The 21,437-nt window shown below is 43.2% G+C and overlaps 1 protein-coding gene across 1 annotated transcript in view; it reads right to left on the reverse strand.

The window, feature by feature from the left end:
- The window catches only part of BTBD8 (BTB domain containing 8), a 91,165-nt gene extending 70,492 nt beyond the window's left edge, over positions 1–20,673 (reverse strand). Inside the window, 3 exon segments of the mRNA XM_047785317.1 lie at positions 2,386–2,612; positions 13,102–13,296; positions 20,359–20,673. Of these exon segments, the coding sequence (XP_047641273.1) occupies positions 2,386–2,612; positions 13,102–13,296; positions 20,359–20,492 (556 nt within the window). The 5' untranslated portion in view covers positions 20,493–20,673.
- Positions 20,674–21,437: the final 764 nt, after the last annotated feature.

Raw genomic sequence — 21,437 nt, forward strand, 5'->3', positions numbered from 1 at the left:
CAAAACGTGGACACACAAGTGTCTGTTAAACTGGTGGACACGAGGGGGTTTCCATGGAGTGATGGACATAAAGCAGTTGAAAGGCAAGGGGGTGAGGAGTAAATGAGCCCTTTTCACTTCCACTCACAACGGCTTGGCTGCTTTAATAGGCTGCTGTGGGGCCATGGCAGAGCTCTAGACGAGAGGCAGGAAAATGGGTTTCTAATACCAGCTTTGCCAACTGCACTGTCTGTATAGCCCTGGGAAAGGCCCTGACACTCTCTGCGTCTTAGAGTCCTCATCTACAAAATCAGTCTGTAACAACTTACTTCTTAGGGTTGAGACCAAATGAGATAAAACACACAAAAAGATCTACCTCCAACCTAGAATGGGCATTCATTCGTTCACCATAAGGAGATACGGTGAACACATGCAAAAGAAATCTGAGCTTAAGTCAGTTTGTTTTCACTGTTGTTGCACTAAACATCAGTAATAAAAACCTTTAGTTAGTATTTTCATATACACTTGTTCAACTATAACATCTGTTTTGAAAACATGCATTTGATCTGATGTATTAGGGAATAATTTGGGCACAATGAGAGTTGTTCCTTTGCTTGATGCAAGTTAATCCACAAGAAACACTAGATCAACGCAAAAAAAACTGCACCCAGCTGAACTGAGCCACATAAGAGCACACAAAGCACACACAAACACCTAAACATCTACCATACCTCAGTTCACGGGCCCCCATCAGTTTCTGGTGTTACAAATTTCCATCTGATTTCAGATAACAATTGTTGGGAGGCCATTTTCTTTTTCTTTTTTAGGACCACACTTGTGGCATATGGAAGTTCCCAGGCTAGGGGCCAAATTGGAGCTACAGCTGCTGGCCTACACCACAGCCACAGCCGCACCAGATCCGGGCTGTGTCTGCAACCTACACCATAGCTCATGGCTACACCAGATTCTTAATCCACTGAGCAGGGCCAGGGATCAAACCCACATCCTCATGGATACTCATCGGGTTCGTGAGTGCTGAGCCACAACAGGAACTCCAGGCGGCCACTTTTTTTGTGTTTCCGTGTGGTCTGGCCTTTCTGAGCAGGAGCGCTGGCGAATGTGATGATTAAACAACAAACATGCCATGGAAGTTAGAGATAATGGGGTGCTTCAGAAAGATTCAGAAAGTATCCTCCCCTCAAAACCATTTCCTTACACTCCAGGGCAGTGAAGCTACCGTCCCCTCCCCGGACAAAGATTTATCTACCCTCCAAAGTAAAGGTCTTGCTCTCTCCGCAGAGAAGGATCGGCAGGTCTCAGCAGCCTCCAGAGGTCTCAGAATGTTGGTTTCCTCTCCTCGGGTGCAAGGCCACCGCACGTGCACGGAGGTAACACCGGGCCCTCTCCACCCAGCCTCGGGGGGACTGGGCGTGGGGCACTGGAGCTGAGACGCTCTGTAAGTGGCAAGCACTCTGTTCTCGGATACGGGGGGTCTCGAGTTTCCTGTGAGAATATCTACCGTATCTACGTCCTTAATATCCTCCTTCCACCAATTCACAGGAATTCACAAGCTCCGACTCTTCTGACACCCACGTCTACAAACAAACTACAGGTCTTTTCAAGATCAAATGACATGTTTACTGAAGTAGTTATGTATTTCTGAACCATTTAACGTGGGTAAAACTATGCTACCATTTTTATTATTTTCCTATCTTGAAAAAAATGTGTCATGACAGGAGTTCCTGTTGTGGCTCAGGAGGTTAAGAACCCAACTGGTATCCATGAGGATGTGGGTTTGATCCCTGGCTTACCCAGTAGGTTATGGAACTGGCATTGCCACAAGCTGTGGCATCGCAGATGTGGCTCAGATCCTGCATTGCGTGGCTGTGGTGTAGGTTGGCAGCTGTAGCTCCTATTTAACTCCAAGCCTGAGAACATCCATATGCCTAGGGTGAAGCCCTAAAAAGACAAAAAAAAAAAAAGTCATGACACAAGTTTCAGTAATTCTGTGTCATGACAAAATGTACTTGTGATTTTTGTGTTGCATGGCGTTTTTAAAGCAATGCATGTATTGTGTCACAACAGAATTGATGCTATAGTATGCTAAAGATTTTATTGTTATAGATTAGAATAGGACGACAATATGTGGCAAATTAAAAGGAGAATTGTGAATTATGCTACCTTTATTAATAATAAGCCCAAATTACTCAGGAAAACTGGGAGCTGACCATACTGTTATTTCAATTTACCCATAAATTATTCACCTCCATTTATTTTTATACCATTAATTATTTTTTTAAAGAAAGATCAGTAGAGCTGATTTTTGAAGTAGGAGAGTATTTTTCTAATTTATCAGAACTATCTCAGGGCTATAAAATTTTATAAAAATCCACAAAAATACCTCACCAGTAGAAATGAAACTGTCCTCTTTGTTGCTGATGTCTTCTGGAATTTCATGCTTCAGAAGAGACTGACCAGGTGATCTTTTACCTGCAGATGACCTTCCATCATTGTCAGCACACTTTCCAACACTGAAGTCACATCCCCTTGGTGGCACTCCGCTCTCCACCATCGTTTTCCTAAGCGTTTCTTCTTCGTAGTTTTTTATGTTTCTGTTTGAGGAGTACACAATCCTGAAAGACAAAATGCAAGATATTAATAAAAGGAATGTCAGGGATTTTTAAAAGCTCATTTCCCAACATGCTATTTTCATAGATAACGACTATATGGTTTTAAATCTTTTGAATCTGGACTAACTGGAGATAGGTCAATCCAAAATAGCAGAAAGTTTGCAAAGTAGTCTATAAAAATTTAATATTAAAAAGGAATATATGGGAGTTCCCGTTGTGGCTCAGCGGTAACGAAACTGACTAGTATCCACAGGGATGCAGGTTTGATGCCTGGCCTTGCTCAGTGGGTTAAGGATCTGGCATTGCCATGAGCTGCTATGTAAGTCACAGACACAGCTCAGATTTGGCATGTCCATGGCTGTGGTGTAGGCTGGTAGATGTAGCGCTGATTAGACCCCTCGTCTGGGAACTTCCATATGCCCAAAGTGCAGCTGTTAAAAAAAAAAAGGGAATGTACAATGACAACAAATCAGATAATCTAAATGAAAGGGGTAAGTCCCAGGAAGGGCACACACTACCAACCGTGATTTAAGAAAAAAGAGAGTATGTGAACAGACAAAAAGCAAGTGAAGAAATTGAAAGAGTAATCAAAAACTTCCCACAAAGAAAAACCCAGGGCCTAGTGGCTTCACTCGTGAACTCTACCAAATGTTTAAAGAATTAATGCCAACCCTTCACAAATCTTTCCAAAAATTTCAAGCCACTACACTTGCCAACCTTGAGGCCAGTATCAGTGTCCTGATACAAAAGCAGACAAAGACATCACAAGAAAAAGAAAACTACAGGCCAACGTTGCTTATTAATAGAGGAAAATGTTGGAACAATAGCAAAGTAAATCCAGTAACATTTAGAAAAGAATTATACACTATGACCAACTGGGCTTTATTTTAGAAATTCAAGGGTAGCTAAACATGAAAACCAATGTTATACTCCATCTGTTATAGTCTGAACATTTGTGTCCCTTCAAAACCTCAGTGTCCAGAACTGTGAGAAACAGATTTCTATGGTTATAAGTCACCCGGTCTGCAGTATTTTGTTACAGCAGCCTGAATGGTCTAAGACACCATATCAATAGGACAAAAACCTCTTGTTTTTGCAGAAAATACACCTGACAAACTCCAACGCCCAGTCATAATTAGACATTCAGGAAACTAAGGATGGATGGAAACACCCTCAACGTGATAAAGCATATCTATGAAAAACCCACAGCTGACGTCATACTGAATAATAAAAGGCTGAAAGCTTTCCTCCGAAGAGCAGCCAGGGTGTCTATCTGCTCTTATCACTTCTATTTCACATTTAACTAGAGATTTTAGCCAGGGCAATTAAGCAAGAAAAAGAAATAAGCTGGACTGGAAAGGAATAAGTACAGCTATCTCTATATACAAATGACAAATCTGTATACAGAAACTACTTGGAAACCTGCCCCAAAACTGTTTGCTAAACAACTTCTGCAAGGCTGCAAATATACGATCAATATGCAAAAATCAATAGTATTTTTCTACACTAGTAATGAACAATTCAAAATGAAATTAGAAAATAATTCCATTTATAACAACTTCATGAAAATAAAATACTTAGGAATATATTTTGCAAAAAAGTAAGACATATGCTGAAGACAAAATTAAACTTCAGCATTCAAGTACAGCACACTTGTACTACAAATACTTTACACACACACTTGTACGAGCATACACCAGTACAACATACAGCACACAATGCTGAAAGCAAGTAAATAAATGGAAACACTTTAACATAGCAATAGTCTCTGAATTAATCTACAACTCAGTGCAATATCTATCAAAATTCAGCTAATTTTCTGCAGAGATTGAGAAGCCAACTCTCAAATTCAAACACTGCAAGGAACCTAGAAGAGCCAAAACAATCTTCACAAAGAACAAAGTTCTAAGATTCACACTTTCTGAATTCCAAGCTTCCTACAAAGCTATAGTCATCAATACTGTGTGGTACCGAAATCAGGATAGATATAGATCGTGGAATAGAACTAAGTGTCTAGAACATACACTTATGAGCAAGGATTTTCTACAAGGTATTATGATACTGCGATTTCTAATATGAACTATATAGTTGGTCTTTGTCCACTATTTCCAGCACATTCCTTCTAACACTGCTGTAATTTCCCACGTAGAAGCCATAGGACATCTTTTGTTACAGTGCAGAGTTTTGTTTCCAGGTCCTAAAGAGCTCCAGAAGGGTAAAGGTGAAATGGATGTCTTCCGTTATTCACAGAAAGCCCCTTCCAGCCATGCCAGAGTTTACATGAGCGAGGGAGATGACCTTTAGAAAGCCCTACAGATGGGGATGCACTGCCAGAGGAACCAACCGAATGATGAGAAGGCGGGAATCGCCCTCCACCTCTGAAGAGGGAAAAGGTTGGATTAATCAATGGCCAATGACTTCACCAACCATGCCTATGTAATGAAGCCTCCATGAAAACCCTAAAGGATGGGGTTTGGTGAGCCTCTGGGTTGGTGGACACATGGAGATGCTGGGAGAGCAGTGAACTGAGAGAGGGCTTGGAAGCTCCTTCCCACATACCTTGCCCTAGGCATCACTTCCATCTGGCTGTTCCTGAGTTCTTTCCTTTTGTAAGAAATCAGTAATCTAGTAAGTAAAGCGTTTTTCTCAGTTCCATGAGCTGCTCTAACAAATCAGCTGTTCCTGAGGAAGGGGTCATAGGGACACACATTCACAGAAGCTTACCTGGGGCAGTCTTGTGGGACTAAGCCTGTGGGGATCTGATGGTATCTCCAGGAAGATAGTGTCAGAATTGAATCTGGGAGCTGAATTAGGGAGGAGGCCACATCGAGAAGGTAGGAGGGGCGATTACATGATATAAGCAACCCCACACCCACCAGGTAGGTGGCCCGCAAACTGGAAAGTAACTATATCACAGAGGTTCACACACCAGAGTGAGAGTTCTGAGCCCCAGGTAAGGTTCCCAAGCTTGGGGGGTCTGGCATTGGGAGGAGGAGCCCCTGGAACATTTGGTGTTAAAGGCCAAAGGCTCTGGTGTTCACAAGAGCTCCACGGCACTCGGGGAAATGGAAACACTATTCTTGAAAGGTGCACACAAGCTTTCATGAGCACTGGGTCCAAGGGCAAAGCAGGGACTCCACAGCAATCTGGGTCTGACCTACCTGGGGATCTTGGAGGATCTCCTGGGAAAACAGGGGGTGGCTGTGGCTCACGGTGGGGGAAGGACATTGGAAGCAGAGGTCTTGGGAATAAGCACTGGCATGATCCCCTGGAGGTGGCCCTTTTGGAAAAACCTGGCCCCACCAAACAGGGTGAGAAGGGCTGAGAAGCCCCAGATCAAAGAGCAAACAGGGTGGGAACACAGCCCCACCCGTCAGCAAACAGGCTGCCCAAAGGCCAAGCCAGGCACACAGCTGCCTCTAACCACACCCAGAGACACAGCCCCACCCATGAGAGGGACAAAACAGCTCCACCTACCAGTGGGCAGGCACCAGTCCCTCTCATCAGAAGGCCTGCAGCAAGCCCCCATACCAACTTCACCCACCAGAGGGGCAGACATCAGAAGCAAGAGAGGCTACAACTCTATTATCTGCAAAAAGGGGACCACACCAAGCAAAAGCTAAGAGAATTCAGCACCACTAAACCTGCTTTACAACAAATTCTAAAGAAACTTCACTAAGCGGAAAAGAAAAGGCCACAATTAGAAACAAAATTACAAATGACAAGGCTCACCAGTAAATGCAAACATACAGTAAAGATAGGAAATCATCCACACACAAATACACTACCAAACCCAGAAATCACGAGCAGCGTACAAATGCAGGATACTGGAGATGCATTTGCAATTAAGTGAACAGCAAATTAAAACAATCTTGTGTATATATATAGATTCCCACATCAAAACCTTATGGTAAATGCAAACCAAAAATCTACAATAGACATACACACAAATGCCGGGAGACATGTTTCTACAATCTTTTCTTAGCCTCTCTGTTTCTATTTTCCACGCTAAAAACTCCATCTTGTCCCGCTTTACCTTTACCCTATATTCCTGCTTGAAAAACAGTCTCGGTGCTGGCAAATGACTTAAGCTTAAGAACAAAGACCAAAAGGCACAAGTTATTCATATGGTCAGCTGAATGAGGACATGATGCGTTGGTCTAGGCACTGCAGGACCCGTGCAGATAGGCGTGCCATTTGCACAGCATGATATGTCCTCTTAAGAATAAAAGGAAGATAAGCCTCATGGCCCCAAGGGGTTTATGAGGGGGTCGTTAGCAGGATATGCATGAGCAAGGAGAATGAGGTGCAAACCTAGACACCACAGATAGGCATGCGGAAGCACAATGATTCTCTAGATGCTGTGCATAGACAGCTGACACCAGGCTTCCTGGATGCTAATGACTGTTAAATGCCTAAAGGTCAGAATAAAAGCTTAACCATCTACAAGCTATGTGACTTTTAAAATAATAGAAGAACTTTTAAAATAATAAAAGAACTATATCCTGCATCTACAACCCCCTCACTTGATGTCATCCTAAAGAGCACAATAAAAGCAGAGAGCTTTCTTGACGTGGAGCTCTTGGTCCCTGAGACCTTGAGTCCCCCAGTTCCCACCTTTAATTAAGATAAATGTCTCTGTGTCTTGTTTTATGTTAACTTTTTCTTAAGTTTCTTCAGCCCTCACCTGCTGAGCTGGTCTGGCACACAGATAAGAAAAAGCAATCCAAACACAGCACTAAAGATAGTCATCAAACCACAAAAGAAGCTAAGAAAAAAAACCAACAAAAACAAATCCAGGGGTGTTTCCATCGTGGCGCAGTGGTTAACGAATCCAACTAGGAACCATGTGGTTGTGGGTTCGATCCCTGCCCTTGCTCAGTGGGTTAAGAATCCGGCTTTGCCGTGAGCTGTGGTGCAGTATAAAGATTCGGCTCAGATCCCGCGTTGCTGTGGTACTGGCATAGGGCAGTGGCTACAGCTCTGATTAGGCCCCTAGACTGGGAACCTCCATATGCCACAGGAGCAGCCCTAGAAAGGGAAAAAGACAAAATAAATAAATAAATAAAAACAAATCCAAAGCCAATTAACAAAATGGCAATACGAACATACATATAAATAATTACCTTAAATGTAAATGGACTAAATGCCCCAACCAAAAGACACAGACTGGCTGAATGGATGCAAAAACAAGACCCATGTAGATGTCTTCAAGAGACCAACTTCATTCTAGGGACACGTACAGACTGAAAGTGAGAGAATGGAAAAAAATATTCTATGCAAACAGGAATCAAAAGAAAGTGGGACTAGCAATACTCATATCGGCCAAAACAGACCTTAAAGAATGTTAGAAGAGACAAGGACATACATAATTAACAACTGTAAGTATATAAGCACTCAACATAGACACATCTCAATACATAAGCCTTAAAAAGAGAAATTGACAATAACACAATAATAGCGGGGACTTTAACACCCCACTTACAGCAATGGACAGATCATCCGAACAGAAAATCAACAAGGAAACACAGGCCTTAAATGATGCATTAGACCAGATGGACTTAATAGATATTGATAGAGGAGTTCCCGTCGTGGCGCAGTGGTTAACAAATCCGACTAGGAACCATGAGGTTGCGGGTTCGGTCCCTGCCCTTGCTCAGTGGGTTAACGATCCAGCGTTGCCGTGAGCTGTGGTGTAGGTTGCAGACGCGGCTCGGATCCCGCGTTGCTGTGGCTCTGGCGTAGGCCGGTGGCTACAGCTCCGATTCAACCCCTAGCCTGGGAACCCTCCATATGCCGCAGGAGTGGCCCAAGAAATAGCAAAAAGACCAAAAAAAAAAAAAAAAAGATATTGATAGAATAGTCCATCCAAAAGCATCAGAATACACATTCTTCTCAAGTGCCCATAGAACATTCTCTAGGATAGATCACATTCTGGGCCACAAATCAAGCGTCAGTAAATTTAAGAAAACTAAAATCATATCAAGCATATTTTCCAACCACAATGCTATAAGACTAGAAATCAACAAGAAAAAAACTGCAAAAAAACACAAACACATGGAGACCAAACAACATCCTGCTAAACAACCAATGGATCACTGAGGAAATCAAAGAGGAAATTTAAAAATATCTAGAATCAAATGACAACAAAAACACAACAATCCAAAACCTATGGGAACACCCATTCATGATAAAAACTCTTACCAAAGTGGGTATAGAAGGAACATACCTTAACATAATAAAAGCCATTTATGACAACCCATAGCAAATACAATACTCAATGCAGAAAAGCTGCAAGCCTTCCCACTAAAATCTGGAGCAAGACAAGGATGCCCACTCTCACCATTTTATTCAACATAGTGCTAGAAGTCCTAGCCACAGCAGTCAAACGAAAGAAATAAAAGTATCCAAACTGGAAGAGAAGAAGTAAAATTGTCACTCTATGAAGATGACATGATACTAGGTATAGAAAACTCTAAGGACTCCACTCAAAAACTACCTGAACTGATCAACAAATTCAGCAAAGTAGCAGGACACAAGATTAACATTCAAAAACCGGTTGCATTTCTGTATACTAACAATGAAATATAAGAAAAGGAATATAAAAACACAACACCTTTTAAAATCACACATCCCCAAAATTAAATACCTAGGAATAAACCTGACCAAGAAGGTGAAAGACTTATATGCTGAGAACTATAAAACATTCATCAGAAAACATTATGGAGGTACCTTAGAAAACTATACCTAGAACTACCATATAACCCAGCAATCCCACTCTTGGGCATCTATCTGGACAAAACTTTGCTTGAAAAAGACACAGGCACCCTCATGTTCACTGCAGCACTATTCATAACAGCCAAGATGTGGAAACAACCTAAATGTCTATCAGCAGATGAATGGATTAAGACAATGTGGAATATATACACAATGGAATACTACTCAGCCATAAAAAAGAACAAAATAATGCCATTTGCAACAACATGGATGGAAGTAGAGACTCTCATACTAAATGCATTAATTTAAAATGCATTTAGGATGGAACTAGAGACGCATATTAAGTGAAGTAAGTCATAAAGAGAAAGACAAATACCATATGATATCACATATCTGGAATCTAATATATGGCACAAATGATCCTTCCCACAGAAAAGAAAATCATGGACTTGGAGAACAGACTTGTGGTTGTCAAGGGGGAGAGGGAGGAGGGGGGATGTACTTGGAGTCTGAGGTTAATAGATGCAAACTATTGCCTTGGGAATGGATAAGCAATGAGATCCTGCTGTATAGCACTGGGAACTATATCTAATCACTTGTGACGGAACATGATGGAAGATAATATGAGAAAAGAACAAATATATATATATATGACTGGGTCACTTTGCTATACAGTAGCAATTGACTGAACACTGTATATCAACTATGATGGAAAAAATAAAATCATAAAATAAAAAAATTTTTTAAAAACCTGTGGGATGCAGCAAAAGCAGATCTAAGAGGGACATTTATAGCAATACCTCAGGAAACAAGAAAAATCTCAAATAAACAACCTAACTTTACACCTAAAGCAACTAGAGAAAGAAGAAAAGACAAAACCCAATGTTAGCAAAAGGAAGGAAATCATAAAGATCAGAACAGAAATCAATGAAACAGAAATGAAGAAAACCACGGAAAAGATTAATAACACTAAAGCTGCTTCTTTGAAAAGAAAGATCAAAAAAATTGATAATCCCTTAGCCAGACTCATCAAGAAGAAAAAACGACTCAAATCAATAAAATTAGAAATGAACAAGGAGAAGTTCAACAGCCCAGAATAGGAAGGATCATAAAAGACTACACGAGCAATCAAATGCCAATAAAATGGCAACCTTGGGTACACACACACACACAATGGAATACTACTCGGTCATAAAAAGAATGGAAGAATGGTGCATTTGCTGCAACATGGTGGACCTAGAAATTACCATGCTCAGTGAAGTTAGGCAGTGAGAGACAAACATCATATACTACCACTTACATGCGGAATCTGAAAAAAAGGATACAAATGATCTTACTTGCAGAACAGACACAGACTCTAGACTCTGAAAAACTTATGATTGCCAAAGGGGACAGGTTGGGGGATAAGGATGGACTAGGGGTTTGGGATGGAAATATTCTAAAATTAGGTTGTGATGATGCTTGTACAACTATAAATACAACAAAATTCACTGGGGAAAAAGATCTTTTATAACTCAATGCTATAAAGACAAATAATCCAACTGAAAAATGGACAAAGGATTGCGTGGATAGTCCTCCCAAGCAGATATACAAATCACAAACACATGAAAATACGCCAGACTCAGGGAAGCACAAATGAGTCGCGAGCTAGCCCTTCACATTCCTTAGAATAGCTATAATAAAACACAGAAGGTAACAGCAAGTGTTACAAGGATGTGGAGAAACGGAAACCTTTATACATTGCCCTTAAGAATGTAAAGTGGTAGAGCGTCTTTGGAAAAAGATTCTTGCAGTTCTTAAAAAGTTGAACAAAGAAATACCATACGATTCAGCAATTACACTACTAGGTATATACCCCAAAGAAATGAAAACATAGATTCACACAAAAATTTACATAGGCATTTTCATAGTAGCATTAGTCATAATGCCAGAAGTGGAAACAACATAAATGCCCACCAACTGATGAAGAAACAAAATATGGTATTGCCATAGAGCGGAATGTTATTCAGCAACAAGAAGAAATGAAATACTGATATAGGCAGCAACCGGATGAGCTTTGAAAATATTATGCTTAGTAAAATAAGTCAGTCATCAAAAAACCACAATTGTATGATTCCACTTACAGAAGAAGTCCAGAAGAGACAGAAGGGAGATTAGTGTTACCTAGGGCAGGAGAGGGAATGCAGAATGACAGCTACTGGGCATGGGATTTCTTGAGAGGGTACTGAAAAGGCTCTAAAATTAAATTGTGATCTTGGTCGCATAACTCGGTGTAAATGCTAAAACCACTGACCTGTACACTTTAAATGTGTGCATTATATCTGAGATATGTGAATTACATCTCGATAAAGACGTTTTTTAAAACTGGTAACTGACAAATTGGTCGTACTATAGAATGACATAACTGCCAGAATTGGCTTCAAACCGTAGTTACGTATTTACTTAACACATGCAACACTGAAATCAAGAATCACTAGGGTACATAGCTAGCCCTTCACGCAGGGCTCTGCCCATGACAGGGCCAAATAAATATGCTGAGTAAGGGTAGGTCTTGGGTGGGGTGACAGAACAACACTAACTTCCATATATTAGACAAAGGGAAGAAATTTTGGGAGGGCATCATTCAAATTAGTGAAATGAAATACAGTAAACACATCAAGATTCACGGGCAGAAGAAACCTAGTGAACAATGTTTATGGTGCTTGTTGTGGGCCAGGCCCACAGGGATGAAGTTGGAGGCACGCAGCCACCAGACGGCAGAGCAGGCATTCGAATCCAGGCACTCGAGCCCTAGAGTCCGTGTTCTTGAACTGTAATGGGTTAAAGACCCTTCTAAAGTCATTTCGGTTTTTCAAAAGGATATATAATTTTGAGTGATTACATTAGAAAGTACTTCCCTCATGGATACATTGAGCAAAAAGTGAGTATCAAATATGGCAGGTAACAGTAAAGCATTGAAAAGGATTTCTATTCAATTAGAATAGGGATTAATTTAAACCAGTTTCTCCCATTATTTAGTCAATAACAATTCTCTAAGTTCGCCAAACCTGAGTGTCCCAGATTACTAACAAATTCAATGGTTGTCCTATTCAAAAATTTTGCCCCCCCCCCAAAATTTGACCACACATAAGCCATGAGAATAAAGTTATGATCTCTCATTTTTATATACATAATTTATGTAAAGCTTTGCATACCAAAATACAGGATGACTTACAGTATATAGCAATGGTTCCCAACAGGCAGCAATTTTACACCACACCCCGGCCCCCAGAACGTCTGGCAAGGCCTAGAGACATTCTGTGTGTTGTAACCTCCAGGGGCTGGGGGGTGGGGGCCTCAGGAAGGCTAGGAAGAAGTGCTACTGACATCTAGTGGCTGGAGGCCACGGACACCACTAAACACCAAAATGCACACAGCACAGTCCCCATCTCCCACCAACAAAGAATTATCCAATTTAAAATGCTGACAGTGCCAGTGTTGAGAAATTCTAGCATAATTGATTCAAATTACTGGAAAGCATGCCATTTCTCCTCCCTCAGGGTCAATCTCAAGTTACAAATTAGCGTCTCTTAACACGAAGCCTCGAATAGTCTAATACTAATACTTAGCCTCTCCTAACATTGATTCCTAAGACAATGTGCAATTTAAATGAGTGGACCTCTTAGGAGGCTGTGAAACAGATATGAAAACACACGAGATACACACATAAAATGTTTTCAAAATAAACAATTACACTAGATTTAAATATAAGAGAAAAAATAAAGAAAGCACTTACTGTAAAAATGTTCCAAATTCTGAAGCTTCAAAGTTCTCTACAGCAACAGGATCATGATTTGTTAAGTTATTTGTCTGTCCAACAGTATGAAAATAGAAATCAGGAACCCTTGCTAAAAGGACTGCTTTGTGTGCTTTGAACAAGGCACAACCTATACAGAAAGTAACATCTGTATGGACTTCTTCTCTTAGCAGCCTATAAGGAATAAAAAGGAACCACAGCTTAATTAGCGATGCTTAGAAATATACTCATTTTATTTATTTACTTATTTATTTATTGTGGCCATGTGAAACTTCCCAGGCCAGGGATCGAACCTACATCACAGCAGAGACTGGAGCCACAGCAGTGACAACATGAGATCCTTAAACCACTGAGCCACCAGAGAACTCTAATAATATACTCATTTTAATTAAATAAGTTTTTAGAACAACACATGAAGTAAAAAATATAGACATAACAAAATAAGTTAATATGAAAATGAGTTTGTTCTCAGTTCATCCAAAAAGCATTGTTTAATATTGGTTTACAATGCAATTTTCTAATATTTATAATTAAAACAAGGGGAATAACACTAAAAGAGTAAGACTACTTTTTTGAAAAATAACTTTTCCTTTTAATTCCTTTTAATAATAAAATGTATCTTCTGCTACTTACACTGATCTTTCTTTAAAATGTACACACTTTAGATTTATTCTGGAAAGCGAACCTAAAGTAATGCGATTGTTGACTATTGAATCAATTTTTAAAAACCTTACTAAAATTGAAACAAAAGAAGTAAACAGTCAACACCACCAGCAAACCAGATGTGACAAGAGGACAATCCAGTCTAGAAACTGGGAGGCTTTGTCTGACGGCTGTTCAATACCAGGTCTGAAACGCAGGCCTGACTATCAAGAATGTGACACTTGGGCCCTTTTCCTCTCCCCACCCCCGAGATGGAATGCACCCTCCTCAACTCGGTTATGAAAACGATGGACTCGTGTGAAAAGCCCATTCAAAAGCCTGCTGACTTAGTCGCGGTCAGGCTCACACGCAGCGTGACGGGAGAACAGAAGGCTGCATCTTGCTAGAAACCGGCATCATCTTTGTGCTGTGCGGTAACTGTAGCTTTACTCCATACACATTAAATAACACTTGATATCACGCCAACTATCACCAGCAAAGCAGGGACGCTCAGAGGCCTCTGGTACCACGGGATGCAGGGGATGCAACCGGCGGTCACGCTAGGGCACCGTAGGAGCTCGAGGGTGGACAAAGACATCGGGTGCGGCTGGCAGCTTGGGCCGTTGCTCTTGACAATCCCTCCCCCAAGACTCTGCGAACTGCACCTTCCGCTGGTCCCTGGGTGACAGCTTCGGTCATTGCATCATCATTATTTTTATCAACCTTTCCCCCCTACCAGACAATGAACCCCCCAAAGACAAAAACTGTGTATCCTTAGTATACAGCAAGAGTTCAACGCCTGGTTTTGGATTCTGTGGTATTTTGGCCTGAGGATAACAAATGCTTCAGAGCACAAAGCTCTCAGAACCTTGGAAACAATGAGCAAACTGACGCATTTTAGTCACTACTTTTACCAATAAATTATTTTCATAAGTGACTGTTAAAGTTATGCAATAATGTATTGATCTCCCCAAATTAGGTTTTTTTTTTTTCCTTTTACTGTCTCCTTCCCTAACTTGAATCCTAAAATCAGAGGAAATCAACAATTTTTTTTTTTTGTATTTTTGTCTTTTTAGGGCCACACCCACGGCACATGGAGGTTCCCAGGCTAGGGGTCTAATCGGAGCTGTAGCCGCTGGCCTACGCCAGAACCACAGCAACTCCGGATTCGAGCTGCATCTGCGACCTACACCACAGCTCACGGCAACACCGGATCCTTCACCCACTGAGCAAGGCCAGGGACCGAACCCGAGTCCTTGTGGATGCTAGTCAGGTTTGCTAACCACTGAGCCATGACAGGAGCTCCTGATCTCCCCAAATTAATAAAAGCTCAAATTGTCACAACTACTCAATTTATCACTCCTTCCCACCCCGCCTCTACCCATCCCCCACTCTTCCCCAAGTGAATAAACAAAGCATTGCAGCTGGTCAACGAGTGTCACTAGGGAATCTTCCCTGTTTATAATAGATGCTCATGAGTATTTGTCAAATAAAAAAAAGTTAATGTGTTTTAAAAATCATCAATGTGAAAATACAGTGCTTTTTATTTTATAAAAACCACCTGTATCAGTTACAAGTATATTTTTTTATCTGTTACAGGCAACAATATTTGAGTCAGACTTACTGAAACATTAAGGAGGGTTATTGGCTCATCTAATAAAACACTAGAGGAAAGACAGGTTGGAGCAAAGGCCCAAGGGTGTCAAGGCCCAGCTTCTTTTCCTCTTATTTCTCTGTCGAATACTGTATTCACCTATCTAAAGCATTTAGACCACCGACGAAACAGTTCTCACTAAAAATGTATTGAGCATACATTCAATAGAATGAACTAGCAAATTTTTTTCAGGGACAGACATAAGAAAAGATCTTACAGAGGTGGTAAAAACCCAATGGAATTTTAAAGATTGAAGATGAGCTGTTAGGGAAGCAAGGCCTGGGGGGGGTGGCGCCTGCCTCCACGCTCCTTAAGAAGGAACACGTGAGTATGGAGTTACAAACTGGTCAGCAGCGTGCTGAGGGGATGAGAAGTGGCAGATGAGGCTGAAGGGATACAGATGAATAAAAGGTGGGAGTTCCCTGGTGGCACAGTGGGTTAAGGACCTGGTGTTGTCACTGCAGCAGCTCAGGTTGCTGCTGTGGTACAGGTTCAATCCCTGGCCCTGGAACATCTACATGCTCTGGGGGCAGCTCCCCCCAAAAAGATGAATAAGCGGCAAAGAGCTTAACTCTTTATAGTTGCCGTTAAAGGGAAATGACCAAATAGTTTGAAACATGGGCAATTTCTTTTTATTTCTTTTCTTTTTTTGTTTTTGTTTTTTTTTTTTTTTTTTTTTTTTTTTAGGGCCGCACCTGTGGTACATGGAAGTTCCCAGGCCAGGGGTCGACAGCTGCTGGCCTACACCACAGCCACAGCCACAGTGGATCTGAGCTGTATCTTCGACCTACACCACAGCTACGGCAATGCTGGATCCTTAATCCACTAAGTGAAGCCAGGGATTGAACCCACATCCTTGTGGATCTCAGTTGGGTTTGTTACCGCAGAGACACAACAGGAGCTCCTCGTTTTTAAAAATATCATGTTAGTTGTATAAAAGAGCTATTGGGGAAAATGAGATGGGGGGAAACTACTGCACAACACAAATTAATGATGTAGAGGCCTTGATCCAAGAGAGAATCAATGGTGTAAAGAATAAGAGATTAGGAGTTCCCGTCGTGGCGCAGTGGTTAACAAATCCGACTAGGAACCATGAGGTTGCGGGTTCGGTCCCTGCCCTTGCTCAGTGGGTTAACGGTCCGGCGTTGCCGTGAGCTGTGGTGTAGGTTGCAGACGCGGCTCGGATCCCGCGTTGCTGTGGCTCTGGCGTAGGCCGGTGGCTACAGCTCCGATTCAACCCCTAGCCTGGGAACCTCCATATGCCGCGGGAGCAGCCCAAGGAAATAGCAAAAAGACAAAAAAAAAAAAAAAGAATAAGAGATTCACTTAAAATATGTTTAGGTAATAAATTGGCAGGAGTTGGTGGCTGGATGTAGATGGTTAGGGGAACGGAATAACCTAGTACCTCTCTCATAGGTGGCTTAGACAACTGGGTGCTAGTACCAGCCTGTGACCTCTCTCCACTATGCCAAGCTCCCTGCTAAACTCCAGCCGTATGGTCAATTGTCTCCTGGATGCGCCGTGAACATTCACCAGACTCCTCCCTTTCAAGTAACCATCCTCTGGTTTAGCACCATCTTCTATGCTTCTCTTTCCCTGCGTTGTGTGTTTCCGAACGTTACCGGTCACCATCAATTGCAACTGGGACTCCCTTTCATCGTCTCCCTTTTCACTGCCACTATGCATCCCTTGATACATATGATACAGGATATACAATATTTTACATTTTAATATAAATTTTAATGTATTATGTTTTAATATATTATAAAATCTCCTAGCTGTTTTTATTTTTTCCCAATTTCTTCCCTCAATTCAAGATCCAATTAAGACTCTCTTTAAAAAACACCAGTGACTTCCCACCGCTTCCAGAATACATTCCAAAATCTTCACTGAAGAAAGAAGGCCTCTAGGATCTAGGCTTTTTTTTTTTTTTTTTTTGGCTTTTGTCTTTTTAGGGCCGCACCTGAGGCATATGGAAGTTCCCAGGCTAGGGATCCAATAGGAGTTACAGCTGCTGGTCTATGCCACAGCCACTGCAACACTGGATCCGAGCCATGTCTGTGACCTACACCACAGCTCAGGGTAACACCAGATCCCTAACCCACTGAGTGAGGCCAGGGATCAAACCCACCACCTCATGGTTCCTAGTCGGATTCATTTCCCTTGTGCCATGACGGGGAACTCCCAGATCTCGTCTTAATTTACCCATTCACCCTCATCTGTTGTCACTTTGTCTGCCACACCCATAATCCCCTCCCAATTATAGCTACCGAATTGTACCAGATGACTGTGAGGCACACCCGAATGGACAATGGACTGAGCCAAGGTTAACCATCAGCCAATGTGGTAATTAAACAAGCAAACTCTAGCAAAGAGGTTCTATAACAATCAAGAGCCAACTGGTGGTACTCTGAAGAGTTAAAAGAAAATCCAAGGTGAAAAGAAAAAGGAATGGGTCAGGAGAGACGCAGAAAAGAAGGAAAAAAAGTTACTGAAGCTCAGTCTGCATAACTATTGTACCTTAGAGAAGACAGACTGACTGGATCCATAGTCTGGTCATGTGACCTTGGACAGGCCATTTGAATGTCCCTGGAGCCAGACTGCCAAGGTTCTTAGTCTAACTCTACCACCTGTCTCTAATGCTCAGTTTCCTCATCTGTTAAATGGGAATAACAAGAGGTACCTCATAGGGGAGTCAAAACACTGGATGTCAGACCAGCAGTGTCCAGCTAACAGCAGCACAGCAATAAGCATTCGGTTTTTTAGTTACAATGGTCTTGAGCAAGGTCCATCTCTTAATGAGGTCTTATCACCCAGCAGCTGTCATACCCCAAGCGCCTCTCCAATTCTACACCAGATGTGCCTTTTTGATCATTGAAACTGTTCCCTATTTCTCACTTTTCCACATATCCTATTGTCTCTGCTCCTTTCTGTTTGCAATGATCCAATACAACCTGCTTTCCCCAAATAAATCGAGCTCTTCCAAACCGCTATGCCCTTGTAAAAGCCACCCCCCTTGTTTAGATACTGTGACTTCTCACTTCCTAATCTCTAATCAATTTTTAAATCAATCCCCAAGAGATCACTCAAGTATCATACCATCCTATAAAGCCTTCCCCAAATAACCCTGACCCCCATTACTCTGGTTTGACTATTCTCTCTCACTAGAGTGCAAGCACAACACCAAAGTCATGTCTGATTGATCTTTGATTCGTCCATACTAGGTACATGGTGGGTGCTGGCTACTTCCTTCATATTTGTAGAATAGGAGTTGCTGTCGTGGTTCAGCGGTTAACAAACCCGACCAGTATCCCTGAGAACTCGGGTTCCATTTCTGGCCTCAATCAGCGGGTTAAGGATCCGGCGTTGTGGTGAACTGTGGTGTAGAAGCTGTGGTGTGGGTCACAAACACCACTCAGATCCCATCCCCACCCCGAGTTGCTGTGGCTGTGGTGTAGGCCGGCGGCTACAGCTCAGATTAGACCCCTAGCCTGGGAACCTCCATATGCCGTGGGTGCAGCCCTAAAAAGACGAAAAAATAACAATAATATTTGTAGACTAAATCAATGATATTGCTGTGGTTGAAGATTAATTTAGTCTAGAATTTTAAGGTGGCTGGGTGCGCATATGAAATTCTTGTTGTTTAAAAATGAACAAACAAAATACCCTTTGCTTCTAACAAGAACTTGGGCGTTCAGGATCCTATCCCTAATTGCTGCTCGGATGAGGATAAACGGCTCACCTGCTCTACTGTTAACCTCATTTTCTTTATATAAATTAGATGTATTATCTTTCTTAAATTCATAACACTTCAAGGCTCACAATTAGCCAGAAGAATAGAGCCACTGAAGAGGAGCATCTCATCCTTAGAGACTCATCCTAGAAACAGAACCTCACTCTTATTTTTTTTACGTCAATTCCACAGTGGAGGGCACAAAGCAGACTCTCATTGACAGATAGGCTCAAAATAGAAGGAATTTTTTTTTTTTTACTTTATCAAGTTCAGTTTACAGCTTCTGGAGCCTTAAGGGTGGGGAACACTAAGCACTTTCTAAAGGTGGAATACTGCATAACCCTTAGTGATGAAGTGTCATTATGTTCACATGAGTTCAGTAGTCCTCAAAGGGTGACCCAGGCCAGCAGCATCAGCATCCCCTGGGCCCCTGCCAGAAATGCAAACATCTCAGGCCCCATCTCAGACCAGCTGTTACCAGAACTGTCCTCTGGGCCCCAGGAAACCTAAGCCCTCTTCCTGATTCTGATGAACCCTAAAGTTCAAGTGCCAATATTTTGGTGGAAATGGAAACCAGCTAGGGAATATTCCTAAGCTTCATTTTATTCACCACAGTTTTGAGTTAAACTTCACAACGACCCTCCATTTGCCCGAGTTCTCATGGGAGCCGGGAGTTGCTGTGGCTGCTGGGGGTGGCGGAAGAGTCTAGGAGAGGGGAAGCCAGGTTGCAATAAGGGAAGATTTCCATGTAAGCACTCCTGCTAAATCGTTCAAAGAGAGCTCAGCAGAGACCTCCAACGTTCCAGGAATTTGTTCATTTTTCACTCATTCTAAGCAGACATTCACTCCCTCTTCTACTTTTACCATGTTTCTTAGTTGTGTTTAAGCTTATTTAAAAACTGTACGTTTCAAGACCACGAAACCTGAATCCATCTCGACAGGAGCGAAAGTCTTCCAAGACCCAAGCCTGCCCGCGATGGAGGGTTCTGGCAAACGCCGGTGCTGCACAGAGCTAGAGGCATGCCCGTTGTCTTTGTGAGTCCGGTGTGTGCTCTCCGAGGTGCTCCGGGTCGGTGACACAGGGCGAGCGAGCCCGCTTTGCGGGGAGGAAACAGGGGAAGGGGAGGGATGGAGAAACGGCGCGGGCGCCGCAGCTTCTGGGGCGGAGGTGGGCGCCTGGGGCCCCGGAGTTCCCGCCTCCTCCTACCTGAGCAGGTCCTGGCTGAGCTGCTCCGCCACCGCCGCCTTCAGCCGGCGCCGCTCGCAGGGCCCCTTCCTGCCAACTCCGGGGGACCCCAGGGGCACCCCGGGGGCCGCGCTACCCTCCCCACAGCGGGCCATGTCCCACCTGGCGCGGCGGCACCCGCGGGGCCCAGCGCCCGGCCGCCCTTCCCCGCCTCTGGGACGAGGGGGCGTTTCCGACCGGACGCTCGGCTCCAACCCGAACCCGCCCCCTCGCCTCCCGCCAGGGGGTGGACGGCCCTCCGCAGCCGCCGGCCCGCAGCCCCGGGGAAGCTCGGGGGACGGCCCGCGCCCACGTGACCTGGCGGCCGTGCGCAGGCGTGCTGGCTCTGTTTACCTCCGCCGCAGGCGCTCTGCCCCCTGCTGCCCGGGGAGCGAGCTGTCCGCTGGGACCAGCCGGGTCTGCTCTGGATCCAGGGCCCTCTGGCTAAGCGCTCATCTCCACGGATGCTTTATTGGGAGCCTAGTTCAGCTCCACCTGTGCAGCCTTCCCACACCTTGTCGTCCTGGGATGCCAGCGCTTTTCTTCCCCAGAGAGACAGGTGCCCTAGACGTGTCACACTCCCTCCTTAACTTGCTTTGGGCAAGAAAAATTGGGATTGTGGGAGTTCCCACTGTGGCTCAGCACCACCTAATCCCACGAGCATCCAGGAGGCCCGGGATTCCATCGCTGGCCTCGCTCAGTGGGTTAAGGATCCCGGGTTGCCATGAGCTGCCGCTTAAGTCAAGACACCCCTTGGATCCCGCCCTGTTTGGCTGTGGTGTAGGCCGGGAGCTGCAGCTTGCGTTCCATCCCGGTCCTGGGAACTTCCGTATCCACAGGTGCGGGCCTGAATAAAAGACCAAAAAAAAAAAAAAAGAAAGAAAAAGAAAAAAAATTGGGATTGTGAGGAATGGGGAAGAACTTCGTAAAAATCAGCAGAGGTCACAGCACTCCTAAGTCCCCTGCAAAGGGTGTATACAGCATCTAAAAGATTCCTTCTCCTTCTAATCCAGGAACTGGTCCTGAGCTTTAGCTGAGAAGTGTCAATGATACTCCAGAGT

The sequence above is a fragment of the Phacochoerus africanus genome, chromosome 6, assembly GCF_016906955.1.
Source record: "Phacochoerus africanus isolate WHEZ1 chromosome 6, ROS_Pafr_v1, whole genome shotgun sequence".
NCBI classification, from domain to species: Eukaryota; Metazoa; Chordata; class Mammalia; order Artiodactyla; family Suidae; genus Phacochoerus; species Phacochoerus africanus.